General features: G+C 36.0%; 1 protein-coding gene across 1 annotated transcript; it reads right to left on the bottom strand.

Moving 5' to 3' along the window:
- Positions 1–1,120: 1,120 nt before the first annotated feature.
- Positions 1,121–24,698, bottom strand: LOC131993136 (kynurenine 3-monooxygenase). Its single transcript, XM_059358889.1, has 15 exons — positions 24,562–24,698; positions 23,083–23,152; positions 22,747–22,844; positions 20,094–20,183; positions 18,768–18,816; positions 15,666–15,753; positions 11,478–11,643; positions 9,152–9,223; positions 7,354–7,475; positions 6,628–6,775; positions 6,497–6,554; positions 5,827–5,909; positions 3,195–3,296; positions 2,811–2,870; positions 1,121–1,589 (listed from the first exon to the last, which is right to left on the bottom strand). Exons 1-15 carry the CDS (start codon positions 24,610–24,612, stop codon positions 1,437–1,439), a joined length of 1,410 nt encoding a protein of 469 aa, XP_059214872.1. The 5' UTR covers positions 24,613–24,698; the 3' UTR covers positions 1,121–1,436.
- Between the last annotated feature and the right edge of the window lie 2,372 nt (positions 24,699–27,070).

Genomic DNA, 27,070 nt, shown 5'->3' on the forward strand with positions numbered 1-27,070 from the left:
TACACATTCCTGACTGAATGTAAACAAAAACTACACATCCCAACACTCCAAACTTAGTATTTATTGTAACCATTGCCTTTTTTTCTAAGCTTAACCAAGCAGTTTTGATGCCTAAACCTAACAAAGTAGTTTGACAGCGTTGAATGTAAAGGTCTGCAAAAGGCTGTTGTGTTATTCTACCATTAAAGCAGAAAGAGGCTACGTTGTTTTGTAGTATTTGTAGTTTTTTTCCACCTATTTTTGGTCTCTTGGCCAATGAAATGCATCAGAATCCATGTGGGAGTGTCCCAATGCATCATGGGACTTTTCCAGAACTTATAAATCATGGTGAAGACGACTATAGCGGAGGGAGCTCAGATATAACAGCTATAAGCTCTCAGATACTTTATGAATTTCATTTCTATCTGCTACAGAGGCTGAAAAATCTATTATTTAGTAGGAAGAGTTGACACTTCTGTTGGATTTACAGAGAAACTTCAGGTTTTAGGGGCTGATTTTAAAATCAGCCCAGAGGTTTTACAGGCATTTTTTCCAGGCGTTTTAGGCCTAAATGGGTTAAAACAGCATCTGTGCATCTGTTTTATAACATTAAATGATGTTGTCAAATTTCAGAAGATCATACAAACCGTGTAAATGTAAGTAACATCTGTACGTTGTATGAGGATCTGCTGAAAGAAGCAGCTGTTTGCTAGCAAAGTTCAACAACCTGACATTTGACTCTTGACAATGTTATGTTCACTTCTTGTTTCACTGCCCCCTAGTGGCCTAAATTGCAGGTATAATACTTTGTTGCAGAAGCTGATATTGTGGGCGTTTGGTTCCCCACTGTTGGCTCCCAGCGAGGCTGCAGTTAGCATGATCTCCATGTGTTAGCGTGGGTTTTCTCCCGCTTCCTGCAAGAGTCCACATGCAGGTAAATTGTTGACTACAGACTTCCAGTAGGTGTGATGTGAGCATGAATGGATTTCTGTCGCTCTACGTTAGCCCTGTGATTATATGGTGTAGCCGCCTCTCCAACCCCCTGTAACCGGGTAAAAGATAATAGACAGACTCTGAGCTGAGGGAACATTTATTTGCAATTAATGTAGAAGCATATATATATATATATATATATATATATATATATATATATATAAAGGCTTACAGAATGTGGCCTCGCCTGTGAGTGTAATACTGACAGTTTTATTTTCACATTGAAAATTGGACAAAAGATGATGATGGCAAGAAAATAATCAAATCCATTATCAGTCAAACACTAGTGGAATGCTGTAAAATTATATTATCCATCATTATGACAAGTGTAAGTTCCAACAGTCATTATTATGCTGTATTAATTTGCCTGGCAGAGCTTTCACTGTGTTCATTCAAGGCTTCAATCAAACTTTAATTAAATGTAGATCCTCTCAGTTCTCGTGTTTGATGCTGAGGTCTGAGAGTCAGTGCTCGGGGGTCCACAGGGCACCGAGCCGGGCCCACATCTTCTCAGCGGGGATCACCAGCCTGTTGATATCAGGAGGATTCTTAATGAGCAGGTAGGAGCCTCCCAGAACTGCTCCAGTGGCACTGAGCAGCAGACCACGGTTTATTACCTGTACAAATAAAAATAATTTAAAAAATTGGTTTTGTCAGATTTGTGCAAAGAAAGAAATTCATAGAAGGTTCCTGAAAGGACTCATTGTAAATGTGTGCTAATTATAGGTAAATAAAGGCAGTGTTACATTTGTAAACTTGTTAATTACAAATTTAATTAATAACAATTAAGTGCTGGTGTAACTTATGCAGACTTTCATTTAGTGCACAACACATCAGCTCATGAATAAATGTCAAAGGTATATTAAAGGAATATTAAGTAGGCTTTAGTGCATCTTAGTTTATTTTTAGATTTAAAAAAAACACCTGCTTATTAATGCAACACAACTCTGTGTGTGTGTGTGTGTGTGTGTGTGTCTCAATTGTATTGACTAGCTATTGTTTATCTTTTTTTTACAGTGGGGATCACTGGTTTAGTAGTTTAAATTCACAGAAACTGTAGCCTTTTTTCACAACCACCAACCATACGTGTATGTATAATGATGTGTGTGCTATTTTTAGAAAGCTCCATGACCCACAAAATGTTTATTTTGAAAAACTCTCATATATGTCCTTATGGGTGGTGTTGACAAAGGGTCTATTCTGTCATGTAGGTTGGAGACGTTGTTGCTATGGTCCTATAATACATCCAGCTGTAAACTCATCACCTCCTTCAGTGACCTTCTTCACTTTATAACCACAACATCCTGAGAGAAGACTCAGACCGTATGCTCTTACTGCAGCAGACTTCTGTTTGTGCAGGTTAATAACTCGCTCTCTAGATGTTTTGTGACCAATTATGTTCTCCGACTTTATTCGTTGTTTCAGACAGCAGTTTTTCTTCCCCCCGCAGTTGCCATTTTACTCTTTGCTCCAGACATCCCGATGAGTCTAAACAATTTACAAAGGAGGTTCTGAAATCCCAGCAGTCCTTTTAGTGGACCATTAACTCAGAAGCCATCAGCACAGGTCACATCAGGCAGTTCAACACGGTGCCAAGGACTCACCGACTCATTACAGCCAGCCAGAGACTCAGAGACTCAGAGACAGAAGCTCTGTGTTAGTGGAGGAAGAGATGTTTCTATAGAGGGAATATTTACCCACGTCCGCCTTTCATGCTCAATGCTGATAAAACTGCAACTTCAAAAGAATTCAAATCCCCCCCAAAAAAGTTGACTGTATGCAGAAAGATAAAATGAAAGAGTCTCAAGAAAATATACACATTTCTCAAAGTGTCTCACTTTGTTCTGCCATTGCCAGCGCTCCACAGCCTCGTGGTATCTTGTCCTGGTGAAAGTGACCTGGAGGAAGTGAAGAGCGGCGGATAACAGATTTGTGGATAGAGCAAACAATGTAACAATTATTATTATTATTATTATTAGTTTATTTAAAAGGGGACAGTGCAATTTCATAAAACACATGATTATACATGGTTAAAAAGCCAGAGTTAGCCAGAAGGCTAGTTTTCATCTGTAGTCCCCTGGCCATAATGTAAAAAAAAGGAGAGAATTACGAAACAAAAAACAAACAAACAAACAAAAAAAAAACACGTACAATATACAAAATACATATACAAACACTTACAATACAATTGCGATCCTTTTGTGTATTATTTGGATCCCTACCATTGTGTAAAGTGGAGTTATTGTCCTGGGCATGAGGCAGTGGAGGATGTTATCCACATGTTTTCTAAAAAGGAACCATTTGGAGTTGACATGGGCCCGCATCTACAACACAAAAAGTGCATGTGTTAGTCAACTAAACAATCTCTTCTTCATATTATAACGTCATTAAATGAATCTTACAGCTGCACCAGAAACTCCAGAGGGTCTCTTCTTCTCTGCAGTAATGGGGGATTAAGCTAAAACAAAGTGTTGCAATTTTAAGGTCTGTTGGAATAACAACAGCTCTGAGACCAATTACTGTCTTTTTAGTGCATGAATTTTAACGGACAGATGGTTTGGGAGCTGCCAACCTGTCAGATGTGATGGAGAGCATACAGGAGCATCTCAATACATTTGAATATCTTTGAAAAGTTTATTTACGTCAGTAATTCAATTTAAAAAGTGGAAATAACACATTATATAGACATAAACATTTCATGTCTTAATGTGTTTAATTTCTTCTAATTATAATGATTACAGCTTACATTTAATGGATACATAAAATTCAGTGTCTCAAGAAAATGTGATATTACAAAAGACCAGTTTTAAAAAGTATGTTTAATATGGAAATGTTGGCCTCTGAAAAGTATGTTATCTATACGACTCAATACTTGGTTGGGACTATTTGACTTGAACTACTGGAAATTTACTTTTTTTGATGTGTTAATGTATTGAGTTGCACCTGTTAATATCTACAGATATTTGAACAGCACACTCTGAACCCAAACTGACTTTTTTCTGATTATAAAGAGTCTCTTGGTACACCTCATATACAAACAGTTAAGGCGAATCATTATTATTGAGCTCATCTTTAGTGGCATCTAGTGGGGAGGTTGCAGATTGCAACTAGCTGATCACCCCTCCCTTTCCAAGCATGTCGGAGAACTACGTTGGCCTTCAGGTGCCATTAAAACGTTAAAAGGCCCTTTCAGGTTCCTTTCCTGTATTTGGTGTCTCCAGACAGAATCTTTGGAAGAAGATGGACTCTGTTAGATGCTAGATAATACCCACCGAATGTAGTTACCGAAAGGCCTGACCAACACTACTCTGCCTGTTAAAGTCCCCAAACAGCCCAGAGCATCACCTTGTCACTCAGGAGATAGCCACTCCCCCCAAGTCTATAAAGCCCTCCAGGCCTGTGATTCCCTCCAAACACCAGCCACAACAAAGAGAATGGATGTGAGTTAATCTTGAGTGATTTTGGACTGTTTTGCCTTATGATGCTTAATCTAGTTGGTTGATATGGCATGTATCATTTGAAAGTAATTGTAGTTGTGTTCTTGTTGTACTAGATTCCCGAGTTTGTAAATGAAAACCATTGTGGATGCATTAATGAAGTGAGTTAAAGGAGTAACCTCATTTATTAGTAACATTATTTGTTTGATAAGTTATATTCTCTTTTGTATTTCATTGTCTAGAAAAAACATCCATCCATCCATCCATCCATCCATCCAATCATCCATCCATCCATACATCCATCCATCCGTCCATCCAATCATCCATCTATCCATCCATCCATCCATCCATCCATCCATCCAATCATCCATCCATCCAATCATCCATCCGTCCATCCAATCATCCATCCATCCATCCATCCGTCCGTCCATCCATCCATCCGTCCATCCATCCAATCATCCATCCATCCAATCATCCATCCATCATCTATCCATCCATCCAATCATCCATCCATCCATCCAATCATCCATCCATCCATCCATCCATCCATCCAATCATCCATCCATCCATTCATCCATCCAATCATCCATCCATCCAATCATCCATCCATCCAATCATCCATCCGTCCATCCATCCATCCATCCATCCATCCATCCATCCATCCATCCATCCGTCCGTCCATCCATCCATCCATCCATCCATCCATCCATCCATCCAATCATCCATCCGTCCGTCCGTCCGTCCGTCCATCCATCCATCCGTCCATCCGTCCATCCATCCATCCATCCATTCTACAGTTAACCAACTAAATGACTGAATGAATTGTTGGAACAGTTCCCTGAATCCCATGTTTAAATGTGCACCACATCAGATTTTCACTGAACCAACGTCAGTGCACTGCCTCTGATTGTCTCAGTTTGCTTCTCATTAGCTTATTCTGATATTTTAACTCTAAACTTAATTAATTACTCTTCTCATTCTGTGGGATTCAGCATTTACCACCAGCATTCTATCCATCCATCCCCTTTTCCAGATCTTCCCGGGGCATCCTGAGGCGTTCCCAGGCCAGATGGATTATATTCTCTCCAGCATATTCTGGGTCTACCCGAGGGTCTCCCACCAGTTGGACATGCCCTCAGAGCCTCTAACAGGAGGCACCAGGAGCTATCTGACCACCCTACTTCTGAGGCAGAAACTCGTTTCAGCCGCTTGTATCCGCAATCTCCTTCTTTCTGTTCCTATCCAAAGCTCATGACATACAGTGGGTGAATCATTCTGGGTCAGAATGTAGATAAACTGATAATTCCCCAAAAACTTTTGAAATATAACAAATGATATACATTAAGTAAGGTTACACTTACAAAGCTGAATAGACATGCATGTTAAATAACAAGGTTAAAGCAGATATATGCATTACTTCAACGTAGTTGTACATGGCCAAGTCTGCGATGGCGTGGTCGTCTGGGACTCTCACTCTGGTATACTCAGGCAGGACGGCACCTGGCGACACACAGAGAAAGAGCGGTCACACTTCCTGATATAGTTCATTCTCTGTCTCCTTTAACAACCTGGTCTCACAGAAATCCGTGAAATAGCCACGGATTTCGCTTAACTCAAAATCCGTGGAATAGCCATGGAATCGCTCAAATTTCCGTGAAACTGACACGGATTTGGCTACAATGCAAGTTAATGACATCATATCCCGTGGCTATTCCATGGATATTTGTTCCTATTGGTTTGTTCCAAGTCACGTGACTTTCAAGGTCCCGGCGGTCAGAACAAAAAACATGGCGGACAGTTCTCTCATTTTTAGTGAAAAATCAATATTTTGACGTAGTTTCTGCATAAAAATGGATTTTGATCACATTTCTAGCGAGAAATATATGTTTTATTTTCTAAATCTTCACTCAGTGAATGTACATAATCACTTTGTATGTTGGAATAGCCACGGGATATGACTGGCATTAACTTGCATTGTAGCCAAATCCGTGTCAGTTTCACGGAAATTTGAGCGATTCCGTGGCTATTTCAAGGATTTCTGTGAGACCATGTTGCCTTTAATCTCTGTTCATTTCAAATGTACTTACTGAAATCCTCATTGAGCTGAGCCATTATTTCTTCAAAGACAATGCAGTCCTCAAAGCCCTATAAAGCATGAATGGACCAATGAGTCTCCATTTAATTCTTTTCTGCCTTTTCTGCGTCTTCATGTACTCACAGCGTTCATGCCCTGGCCGTAGAACGGCACCACAGCATGGGCGGCGTCCCCCATCAGGACACATTTGTCTCCGATGTGATACGGGGAGCACTTGACCGACACCATGGCCTGAGCAGGCAACCGGAAATAATCCGTCTTGAGATTTTCACTGTGTGGCGCAGAGAGACAATTACAAACTCATTTTAAAGTTTTCATTTTGTCCGTTGCTAAACAGACTCGCTACACAGCATCTGTCACATGAAATCAGCATTCTCTGTCTGCCTGGTGAAGTTAAACAGCCCAACAGAGGAACAGACGCAAACAGTCAGTTGTTTATGCCTGAACACCCTTTGCACTCCAAATAAAGTGGAGCCAGAGAGGAAGTGAGTGAATGAAAGCCTGGAGCGTTTTCTACAGCTCATGCCTGCTTTATCTCCCCCGTCACCACCAACACAGGGTTCACCTCAAATTAAAATAAACCATGTTACTGTAAGGCTGCAATTTCACACTTGACAGATTATGGCTGTGGATGTTGCCGGAGTCGACGGGACGAAGAAAAATCAAAGTGGTTTTGAGGATGGCTTGGCAGGTTGGATGGGGAGATAAAGGCAGAGAGAGAGAGAGAGAGAGAGAGAGAGAGGTGAGAGAGGTGTGAGAGAGAGAGAGAGAGAGAGAGAGAGAGAGAGAGAGAGAGAGAGAGAGGTGAGAGAGAGAGAGAGAGAGAGAGAGAGAGAGAGAGTCACCTACACTCCTATTAGCGGGATGGTGTCGGGGAAGTATTTCTGGAAAAACTCGATGACTTCATCTCCTGTGGTGACCTTTTCAAACTCATCAAAGGGCATGAAGAGGGTACAGGTAAATGTCTTGTCCTAAATTGGAAAACAAACAGTGACGTTAGCTCTCAAAGTGTGAAACACTTCTTGTGTCTTGTGTATACCAGCTGAACTTTATACAACTCAAAAGGAAGCAGTCTCTGTATGTTTGTCTTTGGCAATCATTCATTTAATCAGCTTCACATTTAATGGATGTATTACTCTAATGTTCTAACTGTTCTAACATCAGCATGCAGACATTCACAAAGCTTTCAGACAGTGAGACATGGATAAATGTTTCAAGAATAGTAAGTAAATGAGCCTTGAATTTAGAATAATTTAACACCAATGTGTTCTCCAGGTAGGTCAATAATGCATCTTAAATGCTGCATCTTGTTGCATAATGTGAAATGAACGCATGGCTCATTACACATGTGTTTTATTATGTCTTATATATTTTAATATAGATTCACATTACTTTAATAGGTCAGAAAACCCCTCCATGCTGAACACATTATATTATATTATTTCCACATAATACCCCAGCTCCACCCAGTAACAGTGATGGATGAGAGAGCTCTGAGGTTGTGGACGTCCATTATCTACCATCAGAGCAGGTCTTATCTATTAACATCACTCGGTCCTCCCTCAGGACCTTTTAGCACTATCTCTGTTTCCATGGTATCCACAGCAGCAAGGACATGCTAGCTGTTTCTCTCAGGATAAAGTGGTCCTGGGAACTAGGCCAAGGAGTCAGCTGCTTCACCTCGTCCCTGTCCTGAGTCAGGCCACGCAGGAAAATCATTGTTGAATTAAGAAGGACAGAAGAGACGGAGAGAAGTCTGACGAAGACTAAAGACTGATGAGAAGGAAGCCTCAGCCTGCTATGTTGCTCTGTAAATAAGGCTAATTAACTCCAATTAACTACGAGGACAGCCCCAGAGGTCAATCATACCCTGACATCTTCTGAAGTGATTTTGTCTTTCTGTAGATGGTGGTTGCCAGGAAATGTGATGTCATACTTTCATAAATTAAACAGCTTGCATTGCTCCATTAACCCTTTAGAGTTTGGACTCCTTTTCATTCTGCCTGAATATAAACCACTTAAAAATCTTTACCATGCCATGTTGGTTTCATTGTTTTCAAGACAACCTCACCTATATGACCTGATTATTTTTTTCATTTTGACTTATTGGATCAATATTTTGAACACAAAAAAAGACACACAAAACCCCCCAAAATTACAAAAAAACACACATAAAACACATAAAACATAAAAAAATAAAAAAAAACACACAAAAATTACAGAAAACACACATAAAAAAAACACAAAGAAATTACAAAAAACACAGATAAAAACACAAAGAAATTTGTGACACACAAAAAAAAAAACACAAAAAAAAAAAAAATATATATATATATATATATATATATATATATATATTAGCATCACAAATGCTAAATGCACAAAGCTAAATTAGAAAAATCTCTGTTAATACACTTTGAGGTGTTTTTTTTTTTTTTTACATTGGACATGTAAACTTGTGAAAAAAAGCCAAAACTTTAGAGTTCAGCTGCCAGCAGGGCTCGATGCTGCTCCGTTTTTACGTCGTGACGTCATGAAGAAGTCGTGCTCCGGTGATTTCGTGGACTCCAGAGCGTTAAAGAACTGTAGTTTGAGAATCGATGCAGGTTTGACACGTGGGAGAAAACACAGTAAAATTCACACTCACCAGGTTGGGCAGGGCGATCATCATGAATGTGTTTCGTGGCCAGATGTGCAGATAGTTGGGCTTCATGGCAAACTGGAGGAGATGATGGTGAAAGAGGGACAAACAGAATAAAATAAATGATGAAAAATCTACGATGATGTGAGTAGAAGAGGACTAGCAGCATCTAAACTTCAACTAGATTACTACTCTGCAGTATTTTACCTCCGCCAATCAGCCAAGTTGCAGTTTATATCCATTATATATATATTATATATATTTATTATATTATTATATATATACGTTAGTTCAGACTCATTATGTAGCCATGACAGTAATGTAGACAAATATGGATGCAGCAAAGAATTCTTCACACACATGTAGCATTCTTCAACCAAGCAGCACAAAAGATCTATACAACAACCACAGTTTTAAGATCAGTGTCACCAGTTCAGTATCTGACCAAATGCTTCTGTTTCTGAGGTACGGCACTGAATAATGTCCAGAAAAGTGTTTATGCAGAATATTAGATAATAATATTTTACTTTTTAACATTTTGGATATAAAATGTCATCACTTCATCATTTTTATCCTATGAGACATTTGTGTGAAATGTGCCATAATATGAATTCTTGAGTAATGTTTGTTTTTTTTAAGTATTTTGTGAGGTCACAGCAATCTTGACCTTTCACCTCCATAACGGAAGTAGTTCATCCTTGAGTCCACCTCGATATGTGGACTAAATTTGAAGGAATTCACTCAAGGTGTTCCTGAGATATCATGTTCACAAGAATAGGACGGACATTAGATAACTGTGACCTTCAACTTCGACCTCCAAAATAAAATCAATTCATCTTTGAGTCCAACTGGATGTTTGTACTAAACTTAAAAATGTTCCCTAAAGGTGTTCTTTAGATATTACATTTACAAGAATACGACAGACATGAGGTAACTGTAATCTTGAACTTTGATCTCCAAAATAAAATCAATTCATCTTTGAGTCCAACTGGATGTTTGTACTAAACTTTAAGATTTTCCCTAAAGGTGTTCCTGAGATATCATGTTCACAAGAAAGGGATGGACATGAGGTCACAGTAACCTTAAACTTTTACCTCCAAAATCTAATAAATTCATCCTTGAGTCCAACTGGATATGTGGACTAAACTTTAAGATTTTCCCTAAAGGTGTTCCTGATATATCATGTTCACAAGAATGGGATGGACATGAGGTCACAGTAACCTTAAACTTTTACCTCCAAAATCTAATAAATTCATCCTTGAGTCCAACTGGATATGTGGATTAAACTTTAAGATTTTCCCTAAAGGTGTTCCTGATATATCATGTTCACAAGAATGGGATGGACATGAGGTCACAGTGATCTTAAACTTTTACCACCAAAGTATTATATTCATCCTTGAGTCCAAGTGGATGTTTGTACTTAATTTAAAGATGTTCCCTAAATGTGTTCCTGAGATATCTAGTTCACGAGAATAGGACAGACATGATGTCACAGTGACCCTGACCTTTGACCACTAAAATGTAAACAATTCATCCTTGAGTCCAACTGAATACGTCGACTGAATTTAAAGGTGTTCCCCTAAGATGTTCCTGAGATATCATGTTCACGACAATGGGATGGACATGAGGTCACAGTGATCTTAAGCTTTTACCACCAAAGTAATAAATTCATCCTTGAGTCCAACTGGATGTTCGTACTTAATTTAAAGATGTTCCCTAAAGGTGTTCCTGAGATATCATGTTCACAAGAATGGGATGGACATGAGGTCACAGTGACCTTCACCTTTTACCTCCAAAATCTAATAAATTCATCCTTGAGTCCAACTGGATATGTGGACTAAATTTAAAGATTGTTCCTAAAGGTGTTCCTGATATACCATGTTCATGCCAATGGGATGAACATGAGGTCACAGTGATCTTAAACTTTTACCACGAAAGTAATAAATTCATCCTTGAGTCCAACTGGATGTTTGTACTAAACTTTAAGATTTTCCCTAAATGTGTTCCTGAGATATCTAGTTCATGAGAATAGGACAGACATGATGTCACAGTGACACTGACATTTGACGTCCAAAATCTTATCAGTTCATCCTTGAGTCCAGCTGGATAGGTGGACTAAATTTAAAGATTATTCCTAAATGTGTTCCTGAGATATCTAGTTCACGAGAATAGGATGGACATGATGTCACAGTGACCCTGACATTTGACCTCCAAAATCTTATCAGTTCATCCTTGAGTCCAACTGGATGTTTGTGCCAAATCCGGTGGAATTTCTTGGAGGGGGTTGCAGACATGAAGGCATAATGAAAGGAGGTAGAGTAGAGAGACTGACCTCTCCGTGGATGGGGGGCATGGTGAGCTCCATGTATCCGTGGGGGATGTAGGTCTGGCTGTAGTTGAAGCGGCTGCGGCGGAGGAACTGCTTGCGGACGGCGGAGAAAGCTCCGTCACAGCCGACGATCAGGTCCGCCTTGATCTGCTTATCGGACCCATCCGGCCTGAGAAACACCAGAAACATGATGAATTCACTTCAATGCTGACACCAATGTAAACACGCTAAATACTACACTGCAAAAAAAGAAAAGTTGGGTGAACTCAAAATTTCAAGGCAACAAACTTCGATAAAATTTTAAGTTGGACAATTAAACTAAATATTTTAAGTTTTCTTTTTGAGTTTGCTCAACTCTGAATTTCTCTGGCACGATTGTAACGCCGCTATGAAATGTCAGCTAATGTTGTGACCACAATTTTGAGTTAGCATTGATACGCTAATGGCTACTCTTGTAGCTGTAACAAGCAGCGCCGCTAGCATCAGTTAGCTGCTAGCATCAGTTAGCCGCTAGCATCAGTTAGCCGCTAGCATCAGTTAGCTGCTAGCATCAGTTAGCCGCTAGCTTTCGCTAATGACCGAATTTCCCAACAAAGAAATAAGAGTTATCAGAACTATTGTCCCTTGTTGTGAACCCCAACTTAAAGATATAAGTAACAACAACTCACCAACTTGTTTTTGAGCAGACAACTGGCTTCCTTTGTTGTGCTAACTTACATTATTGCCCTAAATGTCAATCATTTATATTTCCAAGTTTTACCAACTTAAATCACTGTTTTAGGCCAAAAAATACAAGTTGGCTTTTTTGCAGTGTAGATTCAAACTATATTTAACATTATTTTCATATTTAGCCTGAGAGTCCTTAACATTATGGAATAATACCAGTAACCACTCAACATGTTAAAAAAAGGACCATCGGGTTTCCCAGAAGCCAGAAATGTCCACATGCCCACGTACCTGTGAGCCAGGCTGAACCTCAGGTAAGAAGTGTTCATTTGTGGATGTTTAGCCTGAGAAAAAATGTGGACCTTGATTCAGACACACAGTGTATGTTTGAGCTTTTCTTTCTCACACTTGGCCTTTTCATCACCCGCCCACTGGGAGTATCTTTTCCTCTCCAGGAGTTCAGTTAAAGCTGAAACTCTTTGACTTTGCCAGTAGTACGTTGGAAAATGAGATCATTGGCTTTTTGTATTCCCATAGGCTACAATGAAAAAGTATTTCATTTTGTGCAGAATAAACCTTCCCCTTACGAAACTAAATATAGCCAACTTAAAGATTCATTTTAAAGTAAGACAGCTGCATTTACCTCATTTACAAGCCACTCGTCAAATATATAATATTTTATTGACACTTAAAATTTGAACTTTGGTATCTGGCTTTTTCTGATTCACAGGAATTTTATTCTAAGCCACAGTGGCCATAGACCAGGGATGGGCAACTTAAATCCTGCAGGGGGCCTCAGTTTATCATGTTCACTACCACAGGGCCACATATAGGAGCAGCCCTAACCAGATATGATGAAACTGCAATTTTAAATATGTTTACAGTGCAACAGTGTAAAATGCATATAACAGTATAAATAGGAATACAAAATGTTTGAAGCAAATAAAAAATAACCACTTACTGTGATTTCTTTCTTTTCAGTGCAAGAACAGCAGACCAACATTAATTACAAGAAGTGATTTTGTGCATTTTTACGCCCCGGGCCTCCAGTTGCCCATCCCTGCTATAGATGATGCACATCATGGCCACTAATGTATGTTGGGAAATTCGGTCATTAGCGAAAGCTAGCGGCTAACTGATGCTAGCGGCTAACTGATGCTAGTGGCGCTGTTTGTTACAGCTACAAGAGTAGCCATTAGCGTATCAATGCTAACTCAAAATTGTGGTCACAACATTAGCTGACATTTCATAGCGGCGTTACAATCGTGCCAGAGAAATTCAGAGTTGAGCAAACTCAAAAAGAAAACTTAAAATATTTAGTTTAATTGTCCAACTTAAAATTTTATCGAAGTTTGTTGCCTTGAAACTTTGAGTTCATCCAACTTTTGTTTGTTTTGCAGTGTACAGCGCTAAGCTAAAGATTAACAATATTGAAATAATGTTCAGTGATCTCCATAAGATCATTAACACGTTATTAGATTTACAGTAATAAAGTAGATTACTGAGAGAAACCAGGTCATGAAGATCCGTTTCATGCTGATCATATCTCTGAACATGTCCTGCTAGTTCTGGAGGAAACAGGCTATCAAGTAGCATCAGACTTTTCCATGTTCATTGAATTATATTATATTATAGAAGCTGCAGAGAGCAAATATGAGCAGTTCAACCACAGGCTAGAGGGGAGGGGGAGGGTTTTAAATCCAAATCACACTCACAGTCTTTATGTAAAGTCTGATTTAATTATAGTGTTTGTTCACTGTGATAATAGCTGCACAGTGACTCACATTTTAACTGGCTACAGGTTTAATTAATAAAAATAAAGGACAACATACACATCAATTGATTTTTACACATTTTCGATAAGGCTGAATTCAATTTAAAAGCTCTGTGATAAAATAAAACAGTTCGTGCTTCTGCAGACTCTGTTAATAAATCACTGCAACAATTATTCTGCAACTAAAAGGACCTGGAGCTGTTTCACTGGTAACTGGGTTGTAAATTGTGTCACATTTGGCTCAAGGACGAGCTGTTATAAAGCCACTAAAGAGTCACAGAGAGGCTTCACAGGCAGCATGTTTACCACCGTTAGTTAACCTGCAGAGTGGACATGTAACCAGGGTCACCTGGTTTAACGGGGGGGGGGGGGGCTAATGGTGCGTTCAAGGTCTACACTTATGTCAGTATTTTCGATGCTGTTCCGAGCTCCAACTACTGACTTTCAGTGTAAATTAAACACACCATAAGGCGTTACGGTAAGAACGTGTTAAACCCACCTTCAAAATAAATTAAACACATGTAGCTTTCAAAATAAGAGCACGTGGATGTGTTAGCAGAGTCCACCACAAAATTTGCAAGAAGACTGTCAAAATAAGACGCCTTAAATAAAACATAGAAGAACCCTTATTCTCCTTTACAATAATCCATTAAAATGTGCAATGATTAAGATGGAATCGTGGAATTAGAAAGTGGAGAGGCACCAAATTTAGGCTTTTAGGGCAGAAATGTTCTCCGGGGGAGAATGGCCCCAGACCCCCCCAGACCCCCATCATAGTCTCAGAAAGTCCTGACAGACTAGAAATCACCCAGCAGTTTGTTCAGAGTGATGAAAGGATTAGAGATGTTTTGGGTCCTCCATTGAGTCAGCTTCAAGTCAGTAAATTTGTTTGGCTGCTCTGGAAATTTAATGTACAAACGTCTTTTTATTTATGTAAATGTCTTGGCTGTTGTCTACACCAGCTGTTCTCAACCTTTTTGAGTCATGACCCCCAATTTAACATGCATGTTGTCCGCAACCCCCACTCACTGAACACAATCTCACACACACAGTTCAGATCACCCAAAAAAGACACAAAATGACCTAAAAAAAGAAACAAAATAACCAAAAAAAGACACAAAATGACTAAAAAAAGACACAAAATGACCCAAAAAAGACACAAAATGACCCAAAAAAGAAACAAAATAACCAAAAAAAGACACAAAATGACTAAAAAAGACACAAAATGACCCAAAAAAGACACAAAATGACCCAAAAAGGAAACAAAATAACCAAAAAAAGACACAAAATGACCCAAAAGAGACACAAAATGACCCAAAAAAGAAACAAAATAACCAAAAAAAGACACAAAATGACTAAAAAAGAAACAAAATGACCAAAAAAGTCACAAATTGACCACAAAATGATCAAAAAAAGACATAAAAATGACCCAAAAAAAAGACATTAAGTGACCAAAAAGACTAAAACACATTATCACATGAACACTTTAACACAGTGGAGACAGAGCTGACTTCCTAAATGATTTGGCGACCCCCAGAAATCATCTCAAGACCCCAAGGTTGAGAACAGCTGGTTTACACTAGTTTGTTTTAAATAAAACATATTTGGGTTATATTGGGTTCATCCCATCTGTCCCCTGAGAGAGGGACGTGATCAATAACGCTGCAGTTAAAACAAAGCGTGCATCATCATCCAGATTGATCTCGTTCTGTGTGTTCGTGCTTTGAATCCTCAGCTTCTGTAATATTTACCTGTTAAAGGTCATCAGCCCTGTTTCTGCACTCCAGTTCTGCAGTTTGTGATCAAAGTTCAGCGTTGTGTTTGGATACGTCGCTGCCTCTGAGGAGAAACATGTTACAAAAAGAGCTTATATCACATGCAAACATGACATAACAGCAGCAGGTTAATATGACATGTAATAACTTCAGAAAGTGCAGAAAAAACCTTTACAGTTGTAATAAAATGCAGCGGCAGGTTGTCAGCAAAGAGTTAATCAACCCCTGCTGGAGAGGAACGACCTGATGATGATTAGAGTGAATCTCATCAACAACATTAACTCAGCAGGCAGCCTTTCTGGTTTTTTAGATGATTAGATTATGTCTTTATGTTTCTCTCCAGGAGTCTGGATGAGTCCTGATAACAGCGACGGCTTTACAATCACACTCTTTTTTTTTCAGCACTCGTAATTAAAAAACAGACTCCTGCTGTCACACATTATCTCCAGCGAGCTCTGAGGCGTTTCGTTAAGAATGAGGCGAAATCCTTTTTAGCCTGAAAACACTGACACACAACACAAGACGTCCAGACAGTCTGAGAAGAGAACCGACAGGAAAATATAGAAACAACCTCATTTAGAACAATCGCTGGAAAGAGTTTGAGTCTTTTATAAGTTGGATTGCTTTGCAGAGTCCATGAATTAATAATGTATTCAGGCTGCAGGCTTCATAGAACTCAAGAATATGTATTAATACAGTGCATAATATGCTGTTTGGAGAAGCGGATCCTTCAAAGTAATAATACAGTATGTGACTTTTAAAAGAAGAAATATATTCACATTCTTCATTTTACAAATAAAAAGTTGAATTTATTATAATAAAAGATGTGGATGTTTAACTAACAGTTTTTATATTTTATACTGATATACTTACTTATAAAAAAAGACAAAATGACCAAAAAAAGACACAAAATTGCCCCAAAAAATAAACAAAATTGCTAAAAAAGACACAAAATTGTTTTAAAAAGATACAAAATTACTAAAAAAGACACAAAATTGTTTTAAAAAGATACAAAATTACTAAAAAATAGACACAAAATTACCAAAAAAAGACACAAAATTACAAAAAAAGACACAAAATTACCAAAAAAAAGACACAAATTTATTTAAAAAACACACACAATTACCTAAAAAGACACAAAATTGCTAAAAAAAAAGAAACAAAATTATTTTAAAAAATGACCAACAAAGGGACCTTCCACAACATTAAACTTTCATATCAAGGTGGGGGCCACAAAATATCATCACGAGGGCCACAATTGGCCCGCGGGCCACCAGTTTGAGCCCCCTGCTCTAAAGGCTCTATAGGTCTGTAGTTAATGGTTGTAAAGTTTCATGAGGATTATTCTAGAGGTCATTTTATACAGAACATCATCACAAGACTGTCAGAAATATTCACATATTTAAACATGTTAAACTGTTGGTTTGACCATAAACTGCATGATGGATGAACATAAAGTCTGAGAGGAGATTACACGTTGTTAGTCAGATATCTGGAGGTCAGAGGTCAAGGGACCTCTTTGAAAATGGCCGTGTCAGTTTTTCACTCGCTAAAATTTAACTTTTCCTCAGATAGTTATTTATACTTCCGTATGTGGCCCCCGGGCCTCATGTTGACCATCCCTGCTCTATAAACAAGTCTTAAGGACATAATGTCAAAAAGGATCAGCACTTTCTATTTTATTTACATTTCATCCCAACTTTTCTGGAATCAGAGTTCTTAATTAAACTGATTTTTTAAACAGTTTTTGATGAAGATTATAAACATAATATGCTGCATTTACTACAGGGCTGCTGGAAGGAAGAAATATAAAAATATTTTTTTTCTCTTTCTCTTCTTCTGCTACATGTTTTACCTCGTGTTAGACTTCTATTAGAACGGTTGAAATGTTGAAGTGTTACAGAGATATCTGACCTGGTAAGGTTGCTGCCATAACATTAATAAAAATAACTTGGGTGGTTAGAGACATTAAACCAGCGGAGGAAGAAGGATTCAGATCCTACAGTAAAAGTCCTGCATTCAAAACTTACTGAAGTAAAAGTACAAAAGTATCAGCATCAAAATGTACTTGAAGTATCAAAAGTAAAAGTACTTGTTATGCAGAATGGACCAACTTACAGTGATATATTCTACAGATTCCAAATATATTATTAGATTATTATTGATGCATTTCAATTTTATCAACGTAGTAGAAAGTAACTAAAGTAACTAAAGCTGTCAGATAAATGTAGCGGAATAAAAAGTTCAATATTTGCCTCAAAATGTAGTGAAGTGGAAGTAAAAAGTTACATAAAATGGAAATACTCACGTGCAAATACCTCAAATCATATTTAAGTTTAGTACTTGAGTAAATGTACTTAGTTACTTCCCACCACTGCTTAAAACAGACATGCTAAACCAGGGGTCTCAAACTCGCGGCCCGCGGGCCAATTGCGGCCCTCGTGATGATATTTTGTGGCCCCCACCTTGATATGAAAGTTTAATGTGAGTTTTATATGAATGGCACTTTACTGTGTTGTGGTGGAAGGTCCCTTTAATTACTGTTTTGGTAATTTTGTGTCTTTTTAAAAATAATTTTGTGTCTTTTTTGGTAATTCTGTGTATTTTTTTGTAATTTTGTGTCTTTTTCTTGGTCATTTTGTGTCTTTTTTTTAGTAATTTTTTGTCTTTTTTGGTAAATTTGTGTCTTTTTTAGTAATTTTGTGTCTTTTTTGGTAAATTTGTGTCTTTTTTAGTAATTTTGTGTCTTTTTTTAGGAAATTTCGTTTTTTCTGTCATTTTGTGTCTTTTTTTGGTAATTTTGTGTCTTTTTTAAGTAATTTAATTTTTTTTCTGTCATTTTGTGTCTTTTTTTGTCATTTTGATCCTGCCTCCAGCGGCCCCCAGGTAATTAGAGTTTGAGACCCCTGGTCTAAAGTTTCATCAGATTAATTTAAAGAGATGTTTGTCTGAAAGAGAGTAAAACTTAAATCAATGAATCATTTAAAAGCCAAATAATTGTTTCAGTTTGGTTATAATTTGTTATTTCAGCACATATTCTATAACATTGTGTTCAGTGTTAGACTGTGAATGTTTTACCTGTCAGCAGCTCTTTGTTCAGGTTGGCTCGGTCTACTGACAGGATGAACTGAAAAGGGAAATAATCTGAATTAAAATGCAGAAAAACAACAACAACTTCAGCTTCACAAACAGGAAACTGAACAAACTGGAACATGAAGCCTGGAGGGAGATTCTGTCTACATTCATCATCACACTTCCCTGTCTGTCTCTCTTCTAGATTCTTAGTTAAATTGTATTTAAAAAATTAAAAAAAACATTTAAAATGTAAAATAAATGTACAATGTACAAAAAAATAATAACAATAATTAAGGAAAATTAGTTTTTCATTAAAACAACCAAAACAACAGTTGGACTGCACCAAAAATAAATCATTAAAATGTGAGAAATGAATGTGTTTTTGCAAAGAACTCGTCAACCTCCTGTTATGTTGCAGGTTAAATAGACCTATTTCAAAATTTAAAAATCTATTAAAAAGATAGTTAAAAGTATGTTTTCATCAAAAGAAATACATTAAAATAATAATAATAATAATAATAATAATAATAATAAATCAATGTCATGTAAAACCATTTCATTTTATAAGTAGGTCTTTCCAATGTACATTAAAAAAACTTTTAACATGCATTTTTTTTTTTATGAAAAACGAGTGAAATATCCTCATTGAACCTGATCTATATTATTATTTAACCCTCCTGTTATGTTTTGGGTCAAATTCACCCATTTTACATTTTTGAAACTTATTAGTATTTTTTCATAAAAAGAAAAAAAAATCCTTATCATGAAAAACTATTGTATTTTATATGTAGATCGTTCCAACGTACATTAAAACAGTTGCATTAATTAATGAAAAAAGAGTGAATTCTCCTCCATGAAGCTGATCTGACTCTTCCTGTCTGTCTCTCTTGTATATTCTAGTTTTATTTAGCAGTAAATCCCTGATGAAGATGAAGATGAGAGATGAAGAATCTCCAACCAGCAGCAGCGTCATTATAAACAGATATTCTCAGACTCTCGTCGTGCTTGTCGTGTTGTTTATGACAGAGTTCATCAGACTAGTTGTCTCTTGTTCTCTTCATCATTTGTTTCATCCTTGAGTCAAAGTAAATAAACTCTGTGAGTACACAAACACACAAACACGGAGCTCTTTCTCTATGTTGGTGCGTTCTAGCAAGCTGTCAACATTAATATTTAATTTGCAAACTGAGGATACATGAAGTTAATGTTACAGTGTTTACACTGGTAGTTTCAGTGAAACGTGTGTTTTTTGCCTCTGATTAGCATAAAGACGGCATGTCTGTAAAGGCGAGACTCGTGGGTACCCATAGAACCCAATGGTGAGCTTACCTGGCCTTTCTTGCCGTAAGGGATCGGGGACTGTTTCCCACTCAGGGAATGGATCATTCTGGCATGCATGGGGATCCCCTGGGACACAATCTGAGAGGGAAATATAATACATATATATAAAACATAGCATCAAATATAAAATAAATGACTTTTATTCAGCAGTGAAGAAGAATTCTGATCTCTTATTTAACCCTTTGATGCACAACATGGTCTAAAGTGACAGAGTTTTTATGTTCTATATCTTTGCAATAAATTATTTTATCATTCAGTATTCCAGGTTTTCCTCAATTAGTTTGTTTTTGATCATCATACATCCTCATTTTATGTTTTCCTTTATTAATTTTTAATAAAATCCCCTTTTTGTGTCACTACTCTTCTAATGCACAACATGGGTCAAACATGGCCCTCATTCATCCTTCATGTTATTTAATGTTGCTGTGTGTTTCTGTGCTCTATCTTTTGATATCAACTTATTATGATTGAATATTCTTATAATAATATAATATAAAGTATTCTTTAGATATCTTGTTTTTGATAACAACAGATCATTATTTCCATTTTGCTTCTCATACTTTATGAAGAAAAGTTTTTGTATTTTACATAGCTAACTACTTGGCTAAGTAGTTAGCTTAGCAAGCTACTAAGCTAAAAAAAATGGATATGGGTCATTTTTGACCCATGTTGTGCATTAGAAGAGTAGTGACACAAAAAGGGATTTTATTAAAAAATTAATAAAGGAAAACATAAAATTAGGATGTATGATGATCAGAAACAAACTAATTGAGGAAAACCTGGAATACTGAATGATGAAAATAATTTATTGCAAAGATATAGAACATAAAAACTCTGTTGGGTCACTTTAGACCACGTTGTGCATCAAAAGGTTAAACAATACAATAATTAAATAAGCACATAATAACAATACTAATAATTAAATAAGCACATAAAGCTACGGTCAATTGGTAAATTATTCTCAAAACAATATAATTAAGGTACTGCTGCTAGATAGAAGAAGAAAGCTTCATGTTTCTTGCAGTGTGTTTAACTTTCAGCTCTAAACATCTTGTTAGTCTATAGAACATGTAGTCCCAGTATCTGACCCTGGGAGAACATGTAAACCCTGTAGAGCAGGAGTTGTTGTGTCTTGCTGAAAAGTGTAAAAAAAACAACAACAACCCAGTTCTGTCTGAAGCAGAGTTCATAACAAGCTCAGAGCAGCAACAAGAAGAAAGAACCCTGCTGACCTCAGAATAAAACATGTTGAGTGGACTCGAGGATAGAAAGCAGTGAAGACAGGCTCCCTGCAGCCTGCTTACAGATTTAATATTTAATAAATTAAAATACAGTAAGGAAGAATTAAGGGTTTCCACCAGCTTGCATCCATTCGGGGCCTATTATGTGTTTTAAGAGGAATCATACGGCAGCAGGCAGGAATAATGGATGACCTGCAGGATAAACTACCAGTCGGTTTGTAGTACTGAGCTTTAACAAGCTGCAGCCTGGAGAGAAACTTTATCTCATTCATACTTTTATTATTAACCCTCCTCTTTTCATTTTGATATGGGTCAATTTAACCCACAACAAAACAACAAATCCATTTGAAAAATAGTTAAATTTAAATATTAATACTTAATTACTTAATTAATAAATTTTTTTATAAAAAGAAAAATATGTAAAATGTAAAATAAATGTACAATGTACATAAATAATAATAATGGTTCAGGAAAATTTGTTTTTCATTAAAACAACCAAAACAACAGTTGGAATGCACCAAAAATAATAAATAAATAATGAAATGTGGGAAATGAATGTGTTTTTGCAAAGAACTCTTCAACCCTCCTGTTATGTTGTGGGTCAAATTGACCCATTCAAAGTTTAAAAATCTATTAAAAAATAGTTAAAAAGTATTTTTTCATGAAAAGAAAAAAACATTAAAATATTTTTTAAAGCAATGTCATGTAAAACCAATGTATTTGATATGTTGGTCTTTCCAATATACATTAAAAAAGTTTTAACATGCATTTTTATTTATGACAAACGAGTGAATTCTCCTCATTGAACCATGATCTGTGCACTAAATATTGATTTGAAATGTTTAGTAGTGGAGTTATTAATGATATTTAACAATGTTTATTGGGATTTGTAGTTTCTTTACACTTTTGTATAATAATTAAAGATGCCCTGGGTCAAACTGACCCACAAACATTATTTCTGAGAAACAAACATAACAGGAGGGTTAAACTGTGAATACATATACAGTACAGGCCAAAAGTTTGGACACACCTTCTCATTCAATGCGTTTTTCTTTATTTTCATGACTATTTTACATTGTAGATTCATCAAAACTATTAATGAACACATGTGGAATTATGTACTTAACAAAAAAAGTGTGAAATAACTGAAAACATGTCTTATATTCTAGTAAGCAAAGGGTGGTTACTTTGAGGAATCTAAAATACAAGACATGTTTTCAGTTATTTATCACTTTTTTTGTTAAGTACATAATTCCACATGTGTTCATTAATAGTTTTGATGAATCTACAATGTAAATAGTCATGAAAATAAAGAAAAACGCATTGAATGAGAAGGTGTGTCCAAACTTTTGGCCTGTACTGTACATGTTATATTTATATATATTTGTGTATATATTCACCTTCTCCTCCATCCCAACATGCTTCAGTGCTTGTCGTCCTCTGTGAGATAAAGCCAGGTTGATGCTTCGTCCCTTCACCACTTTAGCCTGACGGATATCTAATGACGGATATATAATGACATGTAATGTAATGTAATCTGATAAACCACACAAAGAGTTAATCACAGAGAGTTAATAATGTCGCTGTGGAATCAGTAGAGCTCCTCGCTGTGAGTCCTCTAGTCAACATTACTGTCATATTGATGTGTTGAGCTGTTCTTCTGGAGGATAATGATGTAAATATATATGTATATATATGATGTAAAAGCAGGTTTTAGAGAGATCTTTGAGCTTTACCTTCCCGAGACTCAAAGACTTCCACATCAAAGCCTCTTTTAGCAAAGAAACAGGCGTTCAGAGCTCCGACCTGTTACAACATAAAACCACAAATACTCTGCTTTACACACTCAATATCAATAAATAATACACTTTTAACTACACAATGTTAACACTGTACCCTACAGTGTTAACATTGTTTAGTTTAGGCATGGAAAAAATTACTAGAGCACCCTTTTTCTTCAATTTCTTGTTAATTTTAATGCCTGGAACAACTAAAGGTTAATTTGTTTAGACAAATATAATGATAACAACAAAAATAGCTGATAAGAGTTTCATTTAAGAGCTGATATCAAGACATTTAACATGTTTTTACTTCATAATAACCAAAATCATTATCAAGAAAACCATGAAAAATAGATATCAGCTACTTTTGTTGTTATCAGGCATTAAAATGAACAAGAAATTGAAGAAAACAAGGGTGGTTTAATAATTTTCCCATGCCTGTATCCATACCTACGGTTAAAAAAAAATCTGTTTAATTTACAGTAAAATACCGGCAGCTGTGGTTGCCAGAACTTCACCAAAAAAAGAAGAAGAAGTGGGTTTTCTACTGTAAATTTAAATGTAAATATCAGCAAAAACTGTATTTTAGACCGAGTAGTCCCTTTATTTTTAGGGTAATTGTGTCCTTGTGTGACATTATGGTTACATTTTTTATTAAACCTCTGAAGTCCAGGAGATTTCGGTTGACATTTGTCAACTTAAAACCATTTATACACACAAAAACAGCAGAAAAAAAAAATAAATAATAAAACTACAAAACAGTCTATTTGCATGTTAATTAAAAACAGTAATAGTTTTCATTGTAGAAAGAAAATTCCCATTTCAAAAATGTTCTAGAAACATAACACTGTGAAAGCTCCTATGATTGAACTTTAACTGGCTTTCTCAGCTTGTCTACATATCAGATATAAATAAAGTTATTACTGTAAATAAAACGTGTATTTTCAATAAATAGATGGACTCCAGAGGGTTAAAATAAAATCTTTATCTTATGCTGTCTGTCTGTAAATCAAATGGCTCTCTGGGACATTAAAGTTTTACCTTACATGAAAAAAAACGGTTTGTTTTCTACAGTTTAAAGTGTTGTATTATTCCTTGATTTAAGATAATTAACACTGTCTATTATCACATTACATTTTTTTATTTTATGCCCTACTTCTGATGCAACTTTTTACAGTGTTTTACTGTAATTTCTACAAACATTTTTTACAGTGTAAACATTCTTTTGTAACCTTATATCCTTTTCCTCCACACTGTTAAGAACAAACACACATCTGATTACATTACACAACAAAAAGTCCTTTTCTTTAAAAGTGTTTTGTTATGTTTCACCTTTACCCAGACATCTGGGTAAAGGTCATGATGCAGTGAAGATATCAAAAGACAAGCGGCACTTTATGAATTGATAACTGAGTTTCATTTTCCTTTTCTTACCAAACCTCCGCCCACCACAGCCACTGTTTTCTTGCCCGTTGACTCGTCCATGGTGCTGAGCTTCTCTCTGCTGCTGTGACCTCTCTCTGTCCACTCAGTGTTCACAGGAGAGAGAAGTGGCTAATGATTCAAAGAGGAGGAGCAGGAGGAGCAGGAGGAGCAGGAGGAGCACATGAATGTCACTGAATCAGTTCCCCTTTTAAAGTCAACACAGCAACAGATAACTGGAGACGCTCCAGCCAGTCACCTGACACACTGGTTTCAAAGGTGAGCTCAGCTTCCTGCTGAAGGGGTTTGTAAAAAAAAGACAGAAAAAAAAAGTTTGTCAAATATTACCTGTGTCTGATACTTAGTAACAATGAGATGATAATAGCAGGAATGTTTCAGGATCATAATGAGACGAGCAGTGAATCATTGAACAAGAGAAGAGATCTGTCGCCATCTAGTGGCCACCACTCATAATAACACATGCACCAACCAGCAGCTACACTGTTATTAGCTGTTATTATAACTGTTATTAGCTGTTATTATAACTGTTATTAGCTGTTATTATAACTGTTATTAGCTGTTATTATAACTGTTATTAGCTGTCATTATAACTGTTATTAGCTGTTTTTATAACTGTTATTAGCTGTTATTATAACTGTTATTAGCTGTTATTATAACTGTTATTAGCTGTTTTTATAACTGTTATTAGCTGTTAATATAACTGTTATTAGCTGTTATTATAACTGTTATTAGCTGTTATTATAACTGTTATTAGCTGTTAATATAACTGTTATTAGCTGTTATTATAACTGTTATTGGCTGTTATTATAACTGTTATTAGCTGTTATTATAACTGTTATTGGCTGTTATTATAACTGTTATTAGCTGTTTTTATAACTGTTATTAGCTGTTATTATAACTGTTATTAGCTGTTATTATAACTGTTATTAGCCGTTATTATAACTGTTATTAGCTGTTATTATAACTGTTATTAGCTGTTATTATAACTGTTATTAGCTGTTATTATAACTGTTATTAGCTGTTATTATAACTGTTATTAGCTGTTATTATACATGGATTTCAGATTTCAGATTTGACTTTATTAATCCCACAGTGGGGAAATTTCTTTGTTACAGCCGCAAAGTTTCACACAATTAAGATAAAGATAAAAAATGAACAATCTAAGAAAAGACATTTAACAATATACAAATATACAATAATAATAATAGTAATAATATACTATATACAACTTAGTGCAAATTTAAGTGGAGAAACGTGCAGAGTGCAGATTTATGCAGAAATGTTCAGGTTGTGTTGGTGTTGTACAGTGTTATGGCAGCTGGAAAGAATGATTTGCGGAAGCGTTCCTTTTTTATGGAAAGTAAGGGCAAAACACAGCATATGTACCAATAAGATATATGGATAAGGCATATCTACACTGTAAATACTTTACTGTGATTTTTTACAGTAATTTATTGGCAGCAATTAACAAGTAACTTACTGTAATTATTATTTACAGTAGAACTACTGTATTTTTATTTACAGTGCTGTACAAACACTGATTTTAGTTCTACTTACAGTACTGGTTTCTTTACTGTAAAATAAACACAATTAACACTGATTTTTAGTTGTGTTTTCAGTACTGATAACTGTAGATTTCACAGCGATTATTTACAGTGTATGTAGTAAATAAATGCAAAATAAATACATTTCATGCATCTCAAACGTTACTATTAATAATATATCTAAATTACTAGTTAACTACCATTTATATCTATATATTGTGTAATATTTCAGATATATTTATTTGTTAATTTTGCAACAATCATGTTAATTTCTCTCATCTTCAGCTGAATGCGTAGGGCAAAACAATTAAATGAAGAAAACTGTTCTTTGTTGTAGCATCATTCGCTCAGCTTTTCTACTTTTATTTGTATATATATATATATATATATATATATATATATATACACATATATTTCATGTGAAATGCATCCACCCTGTATATTTTTTGTATACTTTTTTTTCCCCTTCCAAAATAGGCAGTATAATGCTGACATTACATTATTTGGCATCTGTCTTAGAAGCAAAACGTGAACATTTTAAAAAAATAATAACATTAAGAATATAACAATAAAGAATACAAGAACATCAAAACAAACCAAAACATTGTTTTTTTCCGAGTTTTACAGATAATAACAGTATTTTTGCAGATTTTAAATAAATACATTTCATGCATCTCAAACGTTACTATTAATAATATATCTAAATCACAAGTTCACTTCCACTTTTTTCTACATATCGTGTAGTATTTTAGATATATTTATTTGTTAATTTTGCAACAATCGTGTTAATTTCTCTCATCTTCAGCTGAATGCGTAGGGCAAAAAAAATTAAATGACGATTTATGACGCTGACCGTAAACGGAAATCCACCCGCAGGCTACCTAATCGATAACAGAACCAATGACACAACAGAATCTCAGAAATATGTCATAAACTTACTCTAGTGTCCGTCACTC

This window comes from Centropristis striata, chromosome 20 (assembly GCF_030273125.1).
Source record: "Centropristis striata isolate RG_2023a ecotype Rhode Island chromosome 20, C.striata_1.0, whole genome shotgun sequence".
In the NCBI taxonomy this organism is placed as follows: Eukaryota; Metazoa; Chordata; class Actinopteri; order Perciformes; family Serranidae; genus Centropristis; species Centropristis striata.

Excerpts from the sequence above, each read along its gene's own strand:
- LOC131993136 (XM_059358889.1), bottom strand. The coding sequence starts at position 24,612 with ATGGACGAGTCAACGGGCAAGAAAACAGTGGCTGTGGTGGGCGGAGGT. Across the intron at positions 6,555-6,627 it reads ACGGCCAGGGCATGAACGCT|GGCTTTGAGGACTGCATTGT; the intron begins GTGAGTACATGA and ends CATGCTTTATAG. Across the intron at positions 2,871-3,194 it reads TAACTCCACTTTACACAATG|GTCACTTTCACCAGGACAAG; the intron begins GTAGGGATCCAA and ends CACTTCCTCCAG.